Source organism: Pongo abelii, chromosome 2 (assembly GCF_028885655.2).
Source record: "Pongo abelii isolate AG06213 chromosome 2, NHGRI_mPonAbe1-v2.0_pri, whole genome shotgun sequence".
NCBI lineage: Eukaryota > Metazoa > Chordata > Mammalia > Primates > Hominidae > Pongo > Pongo abelii.
In genome coordinates this window covers 147,933,025-147,952,673 of record NC_085928.1, presented here as the reverse complement: position 1 = coordinate 147,952,673, position 19,649 = coordinate 147,933,025, and the positions used below count along the sequence as shown (strand labels likewise).

Here is a 19,649-nt window from a genome sequence, read left to right as displayed (position 1 = left end):
TTTCTGAACTCGCATTCCTCTGCCATCATGCACGCAGACACTGCCATGTTGTCATCCACCAGTTGATGTGTTCCTCCCACAGGAAGGGGTGCAGCCACACCGAACTCTATGATGCCCAGCACACAGCACGTGCTCAGTAAGTTACAGGTGAATGAAACAAGAAATGAATGCATGAACCAACAGATGCTGGCACAAGCCAGTTTGAATGGCAGAAATCCCAATCTCCAGGGCTCAGGCCTGCCTAATCCACCCCTGCCCAGGGGCTAGCCAGGAAGGGGTGGCAGACAGCTCTCAGCAGGCTGGCCTGTACTTGGACACCTGCTCGTTGCTGGGAAGACCGGATGCCAGTGCCTCTCATTTACTGGGTCACAGTGGTCTCTGGCTGGGGGATACATTTCGGATGATCAAAAGATTCAAGTCACTAGGGGCACTTCGAGGCAGGAGGAGTAGGGCACCAAGGCGGAAACAGGAAGCCCAGTCTAGAACAGGGACCATGACATTAGGTGTGCTGACACAAACTTCGTTGGCCACAGACCATTTCATCCTGGGACACCTGCTGATCTTCACAGAACTAGCATGGACTCATAACACTGAGTGCCGTAACAGCCAATTAGTGGAGAATATAAAGCGCTAGGTGGCACCGACTATCCAAAACTGTGAGCGTGTGTTCAACGGCACTGAGGTTAGCAACTGATTTCCATCTTTGTATCTGTCTGGCTACCACCATGGCGTGTCTTCAAAGTTTTCCTTAAGAAAAGTGGAAATATCTCCCACCTGTCCTTTCTGTTCCCTCTGAGCCAGGCTTCCTTGGAACCTGGGGAGATGATGGTACAGGGATGTGGGGGAAGGGTGTCTACGGAGGCTGACAGGCTAGGAAATGCAGGTGGTGGTGGTGGGGGGCGTTCCCCTGTAAGGTCCAGTGGGATCTTTGCAGTCATATGACTGACCTGGGTGGGAGAAAGGTGGGAGGAGAGGGAACAGAGAAAAGACTGCACAGCCAGTCCAGGCTGACCCTCCCAAGACACACCCACCTTCTGTCCAAAGTAGAGCTTGGTAAAGGTAAAGGTCCTCAGGTGGATGCTCTTCTCTCGGATCTTGGGCTCAAGTTTCTCCCGGAACTTGCTTTCCATGATCATGCTTAGGTAGGGCCAGGTCTGAGAGATGATCTGTGAAGACGGGAAGAGGCTCTTGGTAGTCAGGTCTGTACCCCCACTGCAGACCCACAGCTGCATGGGACAAGGTCCTGATTCTCTGCAGCCTGGTCTTGGGGTGGGGGTTCCTATGCTGCAGCACTCACCTGCCTGCCTGCCCACCCATCTGCTCACCTGTTCATCTGTCTGTCCGTCAAACATCTGATAACTACAGCCGTGGTTCCCACTGTCATGCAGGCAGCAGGACACCAAGATTTGGTGCAGAGCACCATGAAATACTCATTCACTACATTTAATATTAGGAAACCCTTTAGTTCTGTGCTAAAACATAACCTCATTCTACACTGTGGTTTAAACGAAAAGTAGCAGATGCCAGAAGTTTAAGAAAAAAATTACAGAAGAGAAAGTTAAATTGTTTCCTGTGGATTTAATTTTCTAGCAATCAGAAAAGGCAGCCTTTGCCCGATTTCTGCAGCAGAACGACTCACTGTGCTGGTTTGGGAATGAAGTGCAGGGCCTGGGGAGAAGGAAGATGGCAGAGACAGGGGAGGATGGTGGAAATCAGAGGGGAATGGAGGGAAGGCCAGCCAGCAGGTACGTTCTGTTTGCGGCAACGCAAGATGGAGAACCATCTTCTTTTTCTTTTTTTCAAACGGAGTTTCGCTCTTGTTGCCCAGGCTGGAGTGCAATGGCACGACCTCGGCTCACTGCAACCTCCACCTCCTGGTTCAAGTGATTCTCCTGCCTCAGCCTCCCAAGGAGCTGAGATTACAGGTACCTGCCACCACACCTGGTGAATTTTTTAAATTTTTTAATTTTTTTTTTATTTTTAGTAGAGACAGGGTTTCACCATGTTGCCCAGACTGGTCTCAAACTCCTGGCCTCAAGTGATCTGTCCGCCTTGGCCTCTCAAAGTGCTGGGATTACAGGCGTGAGCCACAGCACCTGGCCTTCTTTTTTAAGACAAGGTCTCACTCTGTCGCCCAGGCTGGAGTGCAGTGGCATGATTACAGCTCACTGCAGCCTCGACCTCCCAGGCTTAGGTGATTTCCCACCACAGCCTCCTGGGTGGCTGGGACTACATGCATGCACCACCACGCATTTTAATGTTTTTGTAGAGACAGGGTCCCCCTATGTTACCTGAGCTGATGGATGTTGATCCAAGATTGCTATTTTCACATTACCAGAAGTGTCATTGCTAAATGCGTCAAAAAGCATTCCCTAGCCGGGCATGGTAGCACACACCGGGGTCACAGCTCCTTGGGAGGCTGAGGCAGGAGGATCGTTTCAGCCCAGGAGTTCAAGGCCAGCTTGGGCAACACAGCAAGACTCCATCTCAAAAACAACAGTAGCAACAAAAGAACAGAGAACATTCTCAGCCTCTGGGTAAATTTGGAAGAAGCAGGTTGCTGCTTTAAGAGGAGTGACTGGGTTTCTGGGGATTCATGCAGGACCCAGTGCCTCTGGGGCAAACCTTGTAGAGTTCCTCCTGCATTATGTTAGCTGGTTCACGCACCTCTGCCTGTGTTACGTCTTTCTTTCAGTAATACACAGAGGCCTACACAAGGCACTGGAGATATAAGACTGTATCTTTCCTGTGGGCTTGGGCTTCAGTTTAAATATGCATTTCCTTCCTCCATGTGCCCCTTCCAAAGCCATCATTGGAGGAGCCTAAAGGCTGTGAGATTTTAGGGCTCATTGTTCCCATCTCTCTCAAAGGCCTCTCCAAACCCCAGGTTCTACTTTCTTGGGTCTGGTCTCATCTTCCTGTCTCGCTGGTTTGTCACTGGCCAAGTGCCTCCTGAGTTTAAAGCTCGTTAGGACACACTCGGTGCCCTAGTATGTGGTTTACCTACACAACTGTCTCTGTCTCCCCATCCAAGATGAAGGTGGGATCCTCATATCCCAACAGTCTTATATCTCCAACGCCTTGTGTAGGCCTCTGTGTATTACTGAAAGAAAGACGTAACACAGGCAGAGATCCACGAACCAGCTAACACAGTACAGGAGGAACTCTACAAGGTTTGCCCCAGAGGCACTGGGTCCTGCATGAATCCCCAGAAACCCAGTCACTCCTCTTAAAGCAGCAACCTGCTTCTTCCAAATTTACCCAGAGGCTGAGAATGTTCTCTGTACTTTTGTTGCTACTGTTGTTTTTGAGATGGAGTCTTGCTATGTTGCTCAAGTTGGCCTTGAACTCCTGGGCTGAAGCGATCCTCCTGCCTCAGCCTCCCAAGGAGCTGTGACCCCGGTGTGTGCTACCATGCCCGGCTAGGGAATGCTTTTTGATGCACTCAGCAATGACACCTCTGGTAATGTGAAAATAGCAATCTTGGATCAACATCCATCAGGAAGTCCTTTCTTATACCTAACCTAAGTCATTCCTGCTACGGGCTAAGCCTCCTCCCAGAGGCAAGGTTTGTATTAGAAACATTCCTCCATCAGGAGATTTGAGCTGGGGACTGCCATGGAGCCCTCACAGTTAGGGACAGGTCTGGGCAGATCAGGGAGGGGCAGGCCTCCGGTTCGTCCTCTGTGAAGTTGGGATTCCTGCTGGGGAGGGCTCGGCCAGGGGTCATCATCCAGCAGGAGCCTCCTTGGGACATCTGGCAGCAGAGTCCAAGGGGAGTTCCCAGGGGTGACCTAACAGCAATTACAGTAGTGATGTCAGTGAATCGAGCTAGGGTAAGGACTCTATTCCCATTTTATGGATGAGGAAGCCAGCTCAGAGGTGTTAGGCAGTCTGCCCAAGACTGCGCAGCAATGGTGTTGGATCTAGGCAGGAAACCAGGCAGTGTCCAGAAGCTGTTGTCTAATTAATGTCTTCCTCTCCCTAGGAAAGTACAGCTCCTGGCCTGGTGGGCCAGTGGGGATTGTACTTTTCTCTATACTTCTCTGTATTTTCTAATTTTTCTGCTGTGACCACGTATTAATTTCAATTTTTGTTGTTAACAAAAGCAAGCCATTCTGGTGAAAGAAGAGGGAAAGGGAGCATCCCTGCCCGCGTCAGGCAAGGAAACTGCCGCGAGGCCCCCATCAGGCTGTGGGGGTGACAGCCGCGGAGAGGACGAAGCTGGCATGCATCCGGCCCTGCTAGGCCCTGCCAGCGGCCTTACCTTGTTGGCCCACTCGACCCGCTCCACGTCCGGGAAGTGGATCTAGGAAAGAAGCCCCGAGGGGAAGTTAGACTTGAAGCTGCACACCCCCTGGGAACCAAGCAAGCCAGCCTGACGGGCTCCCCACTCGCCCACGCACTGCTCCTCAACCCTTCCTCCCCGCTGCCTCCACGTCGGTTACAAGTGTGCTCTCCACACCCACTCGGCGCCCAGCCCTGGTAACTCGGAACCGGTCCTGCCCTCAGCGCACCATCCGGTGAAGCAGGCAGCAAATAAACAGACAACGAGCTGGCACTGATTCCGCAGTGCAGCCCAGCTCCAAGGCTCGCGTGGGCGTTTCTGGGCACGCGGTGGCGGGCAGGACAGAACTCCACGCGGTTTCACCCTTCCCCTCCACCCCAGCCCCACACGGAGGCCGAGGTAGGAGAGGACGTGGAAGGCGAGGAGGAAAGGGAGGGCTGGAAACTGTTTGCACACGCAAGTAAATCCCCACTCCTGGGAAGGCACAGGACCCCCAACCTGGACGCCCCAAGGATAACACTCGGGTTGCTCCTTGCAAATTCCATCCCCCTTATTCGTTTCAATGACACAAACAATATGCAGTCTCCGTAGAAATATTAGAAAATGCAAACATCAGCTAAACAAAAAGAAAAAATATTAGGGAATTCTACCACCCAGTGATAAGTACTTAACAGCTTGATGCTTTCATGGACAATTAAGGAATGGGGTGCTGTGGGGCGCCCCTCCCACCTCGGCTCCCAGAAGCCCCTCCCAAGCCTCCTCCCTTCCCTTTAGGCCCTTCCTATAGTCACATAGCTTCCAACTACGGGGTCACAACCCCTAGCCACTCCAGCTTCACCTGCTGGGTGAACCCCAGTGTGGGAAGGGGGAACAGTGGAAGGTGGGTGGAGTAGTGGAGGGACAGTCCTGTTGGCTGACCTGTGCATGACATAATTCTGAGGGTGCTTAATACCCCTCCAGGAGTCTCAGTCTCTGCATCCGTCTGCTGAGCTTCTCATTCCCCCAGGAGTTTTCTTACAGAGGAGTAGGTGTGGACATGTACAGGGTACCTGCACGAAACACTGTTCACCAAAACGGCAGCCACAGCCATCACTGTGCCCATGCCCCAAGTCCCCTGAGCATGAGGCTGGCTTGGGGTCAGATTCAGAGTGGGCCTGGGACCACCCACAGTGGGGAAAGAGCCTGCCCCCTCTATGTGGGAGCTCAGAAAGGCCACTGTCCTGGGACTAAGTAGATGTGTCCCTGCAGTTCGCACACCTACCAAGTGCCAGGTCCTGAGCCAGCTTTGGGGTTGCCCTAAAGACTCAAACACATGCCCTGGCCTGCAGCACTCATTCAGGATCACAGCCATTCCCAAAGTGGGGGACAGAGAAATTCAATTCTCCTGGAACAGTTTTTAACAGCCTTGATTGGTCAGAGGAGTTTAGTGCTTCTGAGACTCTTGGGACACCATTCTCTCTTGGGATATTATTCTCCCAGCCTCAGTTTCCCTTGCTCTGGGCAGTGGCCTATACTAACTCAGAAAAGTTTATATTTCCAGGTACGGAAGAGAAAATACGGCCTGGTTCCCAGAGGTGCAGCTGGCCCAGCCCACAGAAACAGAAGAGATCGACGCGGGAAGGAATTGTGGGGAAAGTGAGCAGGAGCTCAATTCAGTGGGGGTGATGCCACCTGCTCAGCACACATTCCCTGCAGCTACCCTGGGTCTGGTCTCAGCTGGGAACCAGGCAAATGGAAGGCAAGACCTTTCTGTTTCTTCCTATTACACTGCCCAGTACTAAAGTAGAAATTCCTACACATGGGCCTAGAGAGGAGACCCAGCTCATGCCATGGCCTCATCACCCACTCCCACCGGTCCCTTTCAATCCAACCACCTTTACCTTTTCTGTTCCTACCAAAGGCCTGCATGCGTCATTTTGTGTGTCTGAAACAGTCCTCCCTACTCCCCTTTGATTGACTCGTTCGTCACTATCTTAGACTTCACTTGCAGGAAGCCTCTCTGGGTGTCCCAAGTTGGGGATAAGTGAGGCGGCCTGCTGGTTCTCCATTGCAGCATTTGATAAACTTTACTAGAGCTGCCTGGTCTTGCTGCCTACCTCCCTACACACTGGAAGCTCTAGGAGGGCTGACTGGGCCTCACCCCTATTAAAGCCTGTTTTTAACATATGAAGGTCTTAATAAATATTTGTGGAATGAATGAATGAAGCATGGTCCTTGCCCTCAAGGAACTCACAGGCAGGCAACTAACAGATCACTCTGATACAGAATCAGTACTAAGGTGGGAAGAGGAAGCATTCTCAGAGGAACTTGCTGACCTCACCAGTAGCTGTCCTCCTTCCAGCCCAAGCATCACACTTCCCATCCCACACCTTTGGCCCAGGTTGTTTGTGACTTCAGGAGCTGAGTAGTTCTGATCTCTGGACCCCGAAAGGTGATCCTGCTTGGTGGGTCCAACCCTGGCCACTCTTGGGAGTTAGTCAAATGAAGATTCCTGAGCTGCCTCATGCCACTGAATCAGAGTATATCAAGGGTGGGGCTCACAAACTTATTTTTCACAAGCTCCTGGTATGATGCTGGAGTTCAGTCAGGGTTGGGATCAATGACCAGCCCACCCCTTGCCTCAGGGTGACCCACATGCATCCTGAAAATGTAGGAAGCAAGGCCAGGAACTGTGTCTCATGCCTATAATCCCAGCGCTTTGGGAGGCCGAGGCAGGTGGATCACTTGAGCCCAGGAGTTTGAGACCAGCCTGGCCAACATGGCAAAACTCCATCTCTACTAAAAAATATAAAAATTAGGTGGGCATGGTGGCACACACCTGTAATCCCAGCTACTCAGGAGGCTGAGGCAGAAGAATTGCTTGAACCCTGGAGGCACAGGTTGCAGTGAGTCGAGGTCACACCACTGCACTCCAGCCTGGGCCACAGAGTGAGACTCCATCTCAAAAAAAAAAAAAAAAAAATTGTAGGCAGCAACAGAATGACCAAGGCCCACACTGATTAAGCTGTCATGGTTTCTCTCGATTACCCACACCTGTATTTGAGGCTCCTCACCAAGAGGATCCATCATGGATGAGTCTGAACCCCTGAAGAGAGCAACAATTCAGTCCAAGAAAATAAGAGACCTCAAGTCTCCTATCCTGCCTAGGGACCTGAAGGCCCTCCCTCAGCCTGAATCTCAGCACCTGCCTTCATTCCCAGTGAGCCGAGGTGCAAGAGCCAGACCACATTCCTTGCGACTGCCCCTGAGTAAGTCTGGAGCAGGGGATGAAATCATAGAGACTGATTCTTAGGGAGCAATGACTCATCCTCAGTGCTTTCCCATTTTGACATCAACAGATCAATCTATTTTTCCATTATAATTGGTCTTTTTTTGGAACTTGAAGAAATCTTTTCCCACCTCACATTCTCAAAGTTACTCTGGATTTTTGTCTGTTGGCTTTCATGTTTAGGTCTTTAATCTCTCTGGATTTTTTTACCTAAGGTGAGACAAAGATACAATTTTTTTTCTCCCGCCATACTTTCACTAAGGCAATTTTCAACCAACACATAAAAAAAAAAAATCCATCTTTTTCCTTGACTTGTGAATCTACTTCACTCAAAAACTAGCTCCTCATATGTACTTTGGTGTGTTTCTGGACTTGCCATTCAACTCCATCAGTCGGCCTATTCCAGTACCACGTGGTTTTAATCACTGTGTTTTTGCCAAATGACCTAGGGTAGGGTGAATCACCTCCCCTGCATTTTTTTTTTTTTTTTTTTTTTTTTTTTTTAAGATGGAGTTTCATTTTTGTTGCCCGGGCTGGAGTGCAATGGTGCAATCTCGGCTCACTGCAACCTCCACCTCCTGGGTTCAAGCGATTCTCCAGGTTCAGCCTCCCGAGTAGCTGGGATTACAGGCACCTGCCACCACGCCTGGCTAATTTTTTCTATTTTTAGCAGAGACAGGGTTTCACCATGTTGGCCAGGCTGGTCTCGAACTCCTGAACTCCTGATCCACCAGCTTTGGCCTCCCAACGTGCTGGGATTACAGGCATGAGCCACCACACCTGGCCGGCGATTCCCCATTTTGCTTTTCTTTTTCACACTGATTTAGATAATAGTAGATATTTATTGTTCTGTATGAATTTTAGAATCAGCTTGTCCATCCACAAAAAAAAAAATCCTCCTGAGATTTCAATTGTTATATTTTTTAAATTATAAGTTAACTTGTGAGCTAACTGACACGGTTAAATATTGCATCATGAACACCCTTTATTTATTCACATTTTCTACTCACATTGAGGATCAAACTTTCCGACTCTTTTTCTATAAAAGTCCTGTATATTTTTTGTCAGATTACTGTGTGGCATTTCATTTTCTGGGCAACTTTGCTGAAATTTGTTAATAGTTCTAATTGTTCATTGATTCTCCCAGAACTCTTTTTTCTTTGATTTAAATCTGTTGCTCTTTTATGTTTTTAGAGTCGAACTTCATGAGTTTGGGGAATATCATTTATTTTCCATTTTTGTTTTGTAATAAATGAATTCAAAGGTATAAATTCCTCTAGTTTTTGACACAATAAATTGCTATTCTGGTCTCATTTTTCTATTCCCATTATGACTTCCTCTTAATGAGTTTTCAAAATAGTAATGTTTTAAAATATCTAGACATGTGAGATTTCAAGATATATATTTTTGCTGTTTTCTAATAATAATTTTATTTCTTTGTGGCCTGAACAGTCTGTAGGACTGTCAATTCATGGGAATATGTTGATAATTCCTTGTGGCCTAGTACATGATTAATTTCCATGACTATTCCATGTGTGATCAGGTTATTAATCACGTCCTTCTAATATGCTTTATCCTTGCTTAGTCTTTGCCTGCTTCATTTATCATTTTCAGAAAGGGATGTATTAAAAGTTTCCAAGCCCAACTGTTGATTTATCTACTTCCTCATGTCAGTTGTTGATTTATATTTCAAGTTTATATTATGTAATACATATATGTCTGTGATTATCATAATTATTGAGACAAGGTCTGTGTCACCCAGGCTGGAGTGCAGTGGTGTGATTTTGGCCTACTGTAGCCTTGACCTCCCAGGCTCAAGCAATCCTCCCACCTCAGCCTCCCGAGTAGCTAGGACTACAGGTATGCACCACCACGCCTGACTAATGTTTGTTTGTTTTGGTAGAGACGGCGTTAGGTCATGTTACGCAGGCTAGTCTCAAACTCCTGAGCTCAAGCTATCCGCCTGCCTCAGCCTCCCTAGTAGCTGAGACTACAGGTACATGCCACCATGTGTAGCTAATTTTCTAATTTTTTTGTAGAGATGGGGCTTTGCCATGTTGCCCATGGGGTCGTGAACTCCTGGGCTCAAACCCATCCACCTGCCTCAGCCTCCCAAACTGTTAGGATTACAGGTGTGAGCCACCAAGCCCAGGTATATCATTATTGCCCTTTACAAGCATATAACAACCTTCTTTGTCTTTGAGTTCTATTTTGTCTAATATGACAATTGCTACCTCAGCTTTCTTTTGTTTCAGACTTGGCCAGTTGCGTATTTTCCATCCTATTTTCAACCTTTTTGAGTTCATGTCATCTCATGTCATTTAATACTCACCTAATCCCTTGTTTGCCCCATTTTACAGATAAGGAAACTAAAGTTCAGAGAGGTTACATGACTTATAATCTCCAGTACTGGAGTGCTAGAACAGAGACCCAAGCCTGGGTCTGTCTGACCACAGAGTCTGTGCTTTTCCACTCCGTCCACTACTCCTCCTAAGAAAACCTCACACAGCATCACGTAAGGTTTTATAGAAACCTCTTTTATAAAGTCTGGGATTTAGGAGGCAACTGCCCTTATGGGGCTTTAGCCCTGATTGGTAGAGGCCACGCCTTATGACTTACAAAGGGCATTCCATAAACACTTTAATTTGATGCTCCCAACACTCTATAAATCATTATTCCCATTTTACAAATGAGGAGACTCAGAGACTAGTTAGTACTTAACAAGATTACCCATGTGATAAGAACCCCGATCTCACCTGCATATGATTTGAGCCCAAGGCTCAAATCTTCTCATCCATTTCCTCTCCTCCCCATCCTCCACCTGAAATGTCAGCATTTGAAGTCCATTCCTTAGTGTTTTTCTAATCTATTCCTTGTGTATTTAAAATTCCACCTCTGTAAGCCTCAGTTTTCTCATCTGCGAGATGGGTACAATACTGCCAACTTCACAGTTCCTGAAAAGACTAAATGCATGGATGATGCTCGGTATCCTTCCTGGATCAGAATAAGCGTTCTGGAAGTGGTAACTCTTGCTGGAAGTTGTACAGACCTGGGAGGTGCAGGCACTCTGACCCCTCTGACCTCAAGTACGTGCAAGAACAAGGTCACTTGAGCTATGTGTCCAGTTCTGCCTCACCCAGAGCGCAGCAAATTCTCTGCTGAGTTTCCTAGTGCCTCTGGCCACCACTGCAAGGGGAGAACAGAGAATGGGGAGGGTTTACAACACAGTGCAAGTGGTTGAGATGGAAGAAGGAACACGGTTGGTGTTTCCCTGGCCTCACTGACTGGCCCAGGGATCTGTGGCTCAGATAAAGACAGCCACAGAGAGCTGGGCCCAATGCCTGTCAGGCGCCCATGTGAAACTCTGCCCAATGGGGCGCTGCATAGTGAAGCTTGGCAAACGGACCCAATCCGAGCCTCTGCCTTGTGTCTTTCCTCACCAGGGAAACAAAGAGAGGGCTGAAAAATAAGATGGGTGGCTCACACTGAACTGAGCCCTAAAATCACTGAGCTTTTGTTGCAGTTTCCCACAAGGATGGGAGTCTCTGGGACCAGCTAGTGGGGAGTCACCCACACCACCTGGCAGTGCAAAGAGCTCTGCAGCGACTCTCAGACTTCTGTGTTCAACAGTCCCACCTGGAGAGCTCGCTACAGTACAGCTGCTCAGTCAGGGCCCACAGAGATTTTGATTCCAGAGGACTGGGGCAGGGGCCTGGAAACCTGCGTCTTTAACAAGCTCCTGGTGGTTCTGATCTTAGCAGAGGGTGTGGAAGAATGAGTGGACAGGGCTCCCCAGGCTGGAGGGCTTGCTCAGGCCCTGGAAGAAGGTGGCTCCTCTGCCTCCGGGGGGTTCCTGACTAAGTTTGAAAGTCACAGCCTGGGTTTCCAGCTGTCACTCCTAGGAGAACACTGCTGTGTCACCAAATTCTTATAGCAGCCTACAAACCTCAACTCCTTTATAAAGGGAATTCTTCCACAAAGAGCAAGGGGAGGCCAGAGCCAAAAGGCAAAAAAACAGAATATTATGATTTCCCTGGCTCCAGGCCTGCTCTGCCCTCTAAAAGGTGAGCCAGCCCCACCTCATACCTGCTTTCTGTAGCCAGGCAGGAGGAAGAGAAGGAAGTGTGCCCAGGGACTTGGAATGCAGGGTTTTGGTCTTAACTCCCTTCAGCCTCAGGTTTCTTGCTGATTAATAAGTGGGGCTGTTAATTCCTGTTCTTCCCAGATCCACGGAAACAGTGGACTACTAAATGGTTTGGTGTTAGGAGACAAATCCAGCTCTCTAGCAAGCTTCATCCCCATAAAACATGTACACTATCCTCACTGATGTATTATAGGTGAGAACATTTCCCCAAAGCAGGCCTGGAAAATGCCAAAGATGCCCAGACACATGGTCAAGTCACCAGGATCTCCAACGTCTGCTGTTCTCCCTGCAGTACCCATCAGTGAAGTGTAAATAGTTCACAACCCTCCACCCTCCCCACGTGAGGCCTCCCTAAACTAACATACCTCTTGATGCTGTTAGTGTACTTGAGCCGACATGTTCCAGGCAAAGTGAGCTAATATTTTAATGACAGTGTTTTAGGCATTGTCAACGGAGTAGTGGTGATGAGAGTTTAGAGAGAAGAGGTAAAGCAAATTCAAGTCTAAGTAGAATTCCACGCTAGACAGGCCACCAAAGAGGCCCATATCAATAATCCATATTTAGGTGGTGATGTCTGTGCATTATTTCTTAAACCCTTTAGGAAAAATCATTCCACAGCAGTGAGAAAATGGAGCCAGAATGACAGCTGCCTCCCATCGGAGCCAAGGTTTTGGTGGGGTCCACACAGATGGGTCTGGGGTTGGGGTGGGAGGCCTTGACAAGAGCTTGGGCCTCCAGACCCTCTTGGGAGGCGGAGGGACTAAGGAGCCTCACTTAAAGGGCCTCCCTATCATTCGGTGAATTCTGCCAACTCCCTCACACAGGGTGGCAGCTCTCCCACGGAGCAGCCATGTAGTCACACACACACACAGAGATGCACAAACACAGATATGTGGACATACACGCAGACACACACACACAACTACACAGACACATCCGCAGACTCACACACATGTGCAAAGACACACACTGTTTCCTAAAAATAGCCTCATGGCTCTTCCCTACTCCAAAGGACATTCTTACAGACAATACACCCCTGCTAACTAACTGCTGAGAGGAGACCCACTCATTCTGAGTGTCCTACAGAGATGTCCTACAAAAAGAGGCCATTGGACTTCAGGCTGGCTCCTGTCTTCCCAAGATCGGCTGCTGCTCTGTGGCTGCCTGTTCAGTGGTTCCTGCTTTACAAGCCAAGTGGTCCTTTGATTTCACTTTTCTCTTGATGCACAGCCTTTGTCCTTTTTTTCCCTCTGTTCTTGGAAGGCAAACATTTAACCATTAAAACTACTTTTAAATCTTCCAACCCTTCTGCTTTAAATTACCCAGCTCAAGTACTTTGAGGGAAACAATTGCTTTGCCAATTTGAAAATCTGTCTGGCACTGTTCTGTAATCCACAGCTCCTTAACACACACAGCCAGCAAACTGGCCTAAATCAGCTGAACCCAGCAGAACTGAGCAGATGAAATTCCACTGGTCACAGTGATGAGAACACTGACACTGAACACTGTCACTCTTTGCTAAGGAATAAGGGCTCAAAGCAGAGGGGGGTGGCCCTGAGCTGTCCACAGAGTAGTTTTTTAAAGGGGACCTAAGCGATGATAGTAAGTTCAGAGAGTTCAATGATCCAGTTAGGGTTGGTAATTCCTAGAAGTTAAAAAAACTTATCCTCTTGCTTATCAAACTAGCAAAGGCCCCAAAAGATAATATTCAATGCTGATAAGACCACAGTGAATGGGCAAAAGTGTCTTTAAAAATCTTCATAAGCTTCTAGGAATCCATACTAATTAAATTGAGAAATGTGGACTAAGATTTACACGGCAGGCATTCACTGTAGCATTCATTCAGCAGATTTCTATTGAGTCCTTACTATGAACTGGGCACTGAGCTAGCAGCTGAAGCTACAGATATGTACAAGACATATACCTTATCTTAAAAGAACTTTCAGCCTAGAGGAAAAGTTAGCCATAAAAATAGGTAGGTTACAAATCAGTCTGGGAGGCAGAGTGACAGACACATGCTCAGCGCTCTGTAGGAGCCCATGGAGAAGAGTCCTGGGGGTGGGGCCTGAGCTTGGACTTGAAGGATGAGTCACAGAATCTAGATGCACAGATCAGAGGGAGAAACTGCGGACAGAGGAACCACCACCCACCTCCGCTAGCCATGTTACCAGGAAAGCCTTGAAGTAACCGATATAATCAAGGTTAGAGAAACAATTACAGAACTTGTGGTATACTCATATGAAGGATATGATCGTCCTTAGAAGTTTGTTTGGAGAATGTAATATAAGAACATAAAAAATAAGAAAAGAAAAAAGTACAAGTTTTTAAGAAACTGTTTTCATATATTTTCTATATAAAGGAAGCACACCCAAACATACTGTATCTCTGGGTGGAGGGATTATAAAATGCTTATCCTAATTTTAACTTTTAAGCCATTTCCAAATATTCTCCAATGAGAATGTTTACTTTCATGGCCAGAAAAAAAAACACATTTTTAGACAGTGTATAACCAGTTATGTTAAAAAGTAAACACAACATGGGCAAAGGAATAGAGTGGATGATTCTGGGGTCTTGAAACTTCCTCTAGCCTAGACAATTTCCTTGGCTTTTTGTTCTGAGATTTCCAAGGCTCATGACTCATGACACACTGCCACAGGGCTTCTCGGCCTGCCCTCCCACAGAGATAGGGCTTATGGGACCTGGGTTCTGCATCCCTCTGTGGCCTGAGGAAATCAAGTCTCATATCCTTAGCTTGAAATACACAGCACCTTAAAAAAAAAAAAAAAAAGTGCTTTGTCTCTTTAATAATTCTCAATGAGGCAGAAAAACATCTTAAATCCCTCTTCAATATTTGCAGTCGAGGAGGAGGAGGAGGAAAAGGAAATCACTTGCCTCGAGCACATGTGAGCACTTTTGTGCTACAAGCTCCAGGTTCCCAGAGAATTAGAAATCCCTGAACTCTGCTGGGAGGAGTGGGAGGGGAGGCGAAGGAGCAAGGCAGGCCAGGTCTCAGCCCCTGCTCCCTGAGGTAGCTGGGTTGTGGCCCTCTCCGGTCTTCAGGGGGCAGCTCACACCTCCCAGAGCCCCCTCCCCAAAGTCACCAGAGACATTCCCACAGAAGTGCCATCTCTGCCTGCCACCAAGACTCTGGGCCAGGATCCAGTGGGAGCCGGTGACCATCTCTCCCCACCTTCCTGCCCACTGGAGAGGGGGCTGCAACACAGGACAAAAGGGCCTGTCCCTACTCATGGCCCTGATCCTCATCCACCATGTAACCTCTCAGTTACTCAGGGCCTCAGGCCCCTGGCTGAGAAAAGGTTGCCTGGACACTCCTGTCCCAGAAAGATTCAGCCCCTTGTAAATGAAGCAGTGAGCAGTCTCATGTGAGCTCAGGTATCATACGTTGCTGTCCCAGAATCTGCTCACCCCAAGATGCAATAATGAGCTCAACTGACCTAACCTGTAAAAGACTGTGGGCTGAGTCCCCAACTCCCTACCACAGCCAGCAATACCATAGTGCCTCTTCCTCCAAGAAGGCTTCCTGGGCCACTTCCAGCCGAGGATAGAGCCCCTCACCCATGCTTTCTCGGAGCCACCTCAGAGAACTGATCATGCTCTATCAGACCCTCGCAGGTCTGAATCTCCATCTAGCTCATGGGTTTCTCAAGGGCAGGGGCCGTGTGTACTCATGCTGCCCCGCCTGCAGCTCTGTGCCTGACACACTGCAAGTTCTCGATAAATGCTTGCTGAGTGAGTATAGGAATGAACATACGGATGCCTAAGATCCCTCTGTCGGGCTTGGAGGAAAGAAGGCCCATACTCTGTCACTCATATTGCCCAATCCTGGCCCAGGGCATGATAAGTCCATGAACCATCATTAAGACATGGGGCAGAAACCCCAAAGGCATGACTAAAAATTTATCTGCCTCTTCCTTCCCGAGGACAGGCCCAACTCCAAGCCATTTGAATAACTTCACAGGGCTGCAGGGACCTCAAGGGTAAGAAGTCTCCCTAATTCCAAGCAGCGCTCAACCAGTCCTGATGTTTAAAATCAGGTTCCATGGCCCTGGCTCCAAGCATCAGGCTTTGTGATCTAATCTGAGAGTGCCCAGGCTAGCTCAGAACTGTCACTGCATTTACTTCCTCTAATTAACTGAAGTATCTCAGGACAGACCCTGACAGCCTGGGTCCTGGAAAGACTGCTCCAGCCACAGAAAGAGTGTCAAGCTCTCAGCACTAGGTAAGCAAAGCACTCAGCCCTTGGCTGTCTGCCTAAGTGGCTGGCAGGGAGGCTTGGAGGGGGCAATCCCAGGGACCACTGCTCTGCGCCTCAGAATGCCCATCGCTTTGTGTGAACTGCTCACCTTTTTCCCCTGGTGTTTGCTTCTGCCGGCAGCCCCAGGGCACACCCAGTTAGATGGGGACAGGCATGAAAGGCAGCGAGTGGGGTCCTGTGGGGTATGTGTCGCCAGAGAAAAGCTGGCTCGGAACTGGTTAATGATGGCAGACCCTACAGCTATGAAGACTCTATAGAACACCTCCTAAAATGTCATGATTTTCAGAGAAATCAGAGGCCTGAGAGGACAAGGGGCTTCTCAAGATCCCTCCATGAATGACTCCAATGACTTCCACCACTTCACATCACGACCACCTCACCAGCAGACACACATGAGTTAACTGCCCCTCACAAAGCTGCCAACTGATGTAACCGATTGCTACCAGCTGAAAGGAGAGCCAGCCTGGCTAGAAACCACAGATAGACAAAATGCCACGTTTTCTCACAGCTCTTTCTCTTCTCTACACTGCCTCAGGCTATTTTCCTACTACCAGCTCTCATTCCCCCAACCTGGCGCGATGTGAGGATTTCGAACTTCCCTCCTCACAGGGGCCCATTCATGGCAGGGGCAAGTCAATATCTGATAAGCAACCCAATCATCCAGTTGAAGCACTGATCAATGGCTGAATGAGTAAATGGAAATTCACGGGTCAGTGAAGGGCTGATCCGTGCACAAATCCAGGAGTGAAAGCTGCAGAGCTCCACGCAGGGGCCCCTACCAAGGGAGGTGGGCAGCGAAGCAAAGCAGCAAAGGTTACCCCGCAAAGGGTCTTAGGAGCCCGGAGCACGAAGGACGGGCTCTGAAGATCAGAAGGCAGCTCTAGCATGGGCAGCACAGCTGGGACTCCGAGAACCCACAGGAGCAGGCTCCGGGAAGAGCCAGGGTACAGGGGGTTCCACAGAAGTGCTCTGGGCCTCCCTTCCACTCGCTCCACCCCTTGACAGTCATCCAGATGCTGGAAAGATGAGCTTGCCACTGGGACACTTGGGCATTCATTTCATACTAGGAAAAGGTAGTTAGGAAGCCCGGGAAACAGAGGAACATAAAGGGACAGCCCCACTGGGCATTCGCTTGTGTCTGGCTCTGTGCAAGCAGCTTTTCAAACAGTCGACTCACCACAACCATGTGTGGCAACAAAGCTTTTGTGGCTTGCCGAGGCCTACAATCAAATGAGTAACATCAAGGGCTCCGTGCTTGTCACTGTGCTATACACAGTCCCCACCCGACAAGGACAGCTGACTGCGGCGGCTCTTAATTCCTTCAAAAGTACACATAAACACTGTGTGAGAGGAGCATCCACATGTAAACATGCAGCCTCTTGAACCCTCTGTTCATGGGTGAGCTGTGGGGGCCACCCTGCCTTCTTCCCCATGTGGTCAGGCCACATTCACAAGACAAAGGGGATCCACAGGTTCTTCCTTCAAAGCTTCTAGTAAGGAGAATTCTTCCTTCCAGCTATATCTCCCATGGCTGGGGACCTGGAGGAGAAGCAGGATTGTCTGAAGTTTGACTAGAAATCAGACATCAGGGCCAAAATGACTCTGAAAGACCATCCAATACAACCTCCTTTTACAGGTGGGGAAACAGGTTCAGCCAGGGAAAGCAATTTCTATGATCACCTGGAGGCAGCATCTTGGAGCAAAATGTTGAGACGGAGTCTAAGACCAGGCAGGAAAGCCGTGCATGACTGAGGACTGGCTGACGATGGCTGCCTTGGATGGCAGTGGGGAAGGATGGCATCCCCGCCTCAGCTCAGCCAGGCCTTGGCCTCCACCCCTTCACAGGGAGTTGGTGGAAATTAGAAAAAGTTGCCCCTTCTAAGCAGCATACAGCTTGACAAGCAGCAGGTGGCCGGATATCCATCCCTCCCCACTGGGGGCTAGAGTACAGGGCCAACTCACACAACATGCAACGCGGGTCTGAGTGTGATGCCCTTGAGCTGTTCAACTTTTCTTCAGTCCCCCAACTACTGATTTGCCATCTGTTAACTTATAGAAATATTTCTTGATACCAAAGGAGGTCATAAGCCTCCTTTCTCTTTCACACAGATAAATCAGTTCTCAAGAGGGAAGGCATGCTAAAAGGTCAGCATGTGATGATGAAGAGATCCATTCATCCGTGACCAAAATCTTGTGCAAGGGGCCGTGCTGTCCCCACCACGCCCAGAGCCCTGTCTCTCTTTGCCTTCAGTTTGTGTTCCTAAAGAGGCAGAGAGAAGAATATTCAACCAGGTAGACTCCAGGTTTTCCATATCATCACTGGGCGTGGAAACCTTCACGAGGCGGTTGAAAAGCCCACACCTGCATCTATTTGTATGCACTTCACACATGTTCATACAGGCAACCAACCTCCCCAGACCTGTTTCTCATCCTGGAAGCCAATCACAGTAATGGTCAACCAGCTCCCTAAACCAGAAAGCACCCTGGAAGACCCCTGGATCCCCCTGCAACCCTACTCTAGAGGCCACCACGCATCTAAAGTCCCACTCCCACGCATCTCCCACTCTCCTCCCTCATTACTACCGTCCTGGCTGAAATCACCTTCCCAACTGGCCTGTCTCCTCCAGCCTTCCTTGTCCCACCATGCTGCTTTCTGAAGGGCCTTCCAGAAGCATCCAAGGCTCCTTCTAGCCTTTAGAACAGGGCCAGCCTCCATCAAGTCTGCCTCAACCTGACCCTGTCACACATCAACCCCTACCACACACTTCAGCCAGGCCCAGCACACAGCGCTCCCTCATGCAGTGGCCATGTCACACCTCCATGCTGGGCTCACCACCTCCCTCAGCCAGAATGCCCTGTGCTGCACCAATGGCTCAATCCAACAGGTTATCCAGGCCCTGGTCCTCCAACCTGGCCAGCCAAGCCAGCCAGGCGAGTCTGCAGAATGTAGGCTGAGGCCAGCCTTTCCCAGGTCCTTGTCAAGGAGAAAGGGGGCTGTGATTCGGGCACAATATGATATGGAAACCTGGTAGGGTGTCCTTCATACCAGGCCTTCTACCTGACTAGACCGTGTTCCGACTCCTGGCTCCAATTCTCCTCGACGGCAATGACCTGTTATGCATCTGTCCCCCACCCAAGACTGCCCTCTTGGTAGGAGAGAGAGCATCACCTTCCTCTGAGTGTCCCTCTACCCAGCTGGGTCAAGCCTGGGATATGGGTTGTGGGGTGAAAACCCAGGAGGTGCCTGCTTGAGTTCAGGCTGAGCTCCCTGTTGGCTAGGTCCATGTTGCTCCTGGGGTCTGTATCCCCAACAGAGGCCAGAACTCTCTCTGTGGTGTATGTGGGAGAGAGGCAGGGAGGGTGTTCATGCCCCTACATGATCTGATTTTTGACCCAATTTCAGAAATACTGCCTTTACATATAGCTAAGTGTCTAGAGGCTTCCCTGATACAGAAGGTGAGAAAAGAAGGAGTGCTACTTGGTGAAGACTCACAGGCCCACCCTCACGGGCTAAGGCCACCAAGGGGGACAAAACAGAGATCTGACAGGTGGCCTAGACTCCCTCAACTGTGTGCAAGGGGTGTGGACAGGTCGAGCCTGCTTGCTGGGTCCACACCTTTCAGAATCACAAGCCCCACAGAACCATCAGGATGACCAAAGTCTGTGGGAGTCA

The 19,649-nt window shown here is 49.2% G+C and overlaps 1 protein-coding gene across 6 annotated transcripts in view; it reads right to left on the bottom strand.

The window, feature by feature from the left end:
- Positions 1–19,649, bottom strand: part of ESYT3 (extended synaptotagmin 3) — a 45,251-nt gene that overhangs the window by 23,569 nt on the left and 2,033 nt on the right. For all 6 annotated transcript variants that reach the window (XR_010139101.1, XM_063721625.1, XM_054550416.2 and 3 more), the window contains 2 exon segments: positions 4,268–4,309; positions 1,032–1,166 (listed from right to left, as the gene is read on the bottom strand). Coding sequence is in view for 5 of the 6 variants with exons in the window: in XM_063721625.1 (XP_063577695.1) it covers positions 1,032–1,166; positions 4,268–4,309 (177 nt within the window). In the remaining variant the exon portion in view is untranslated.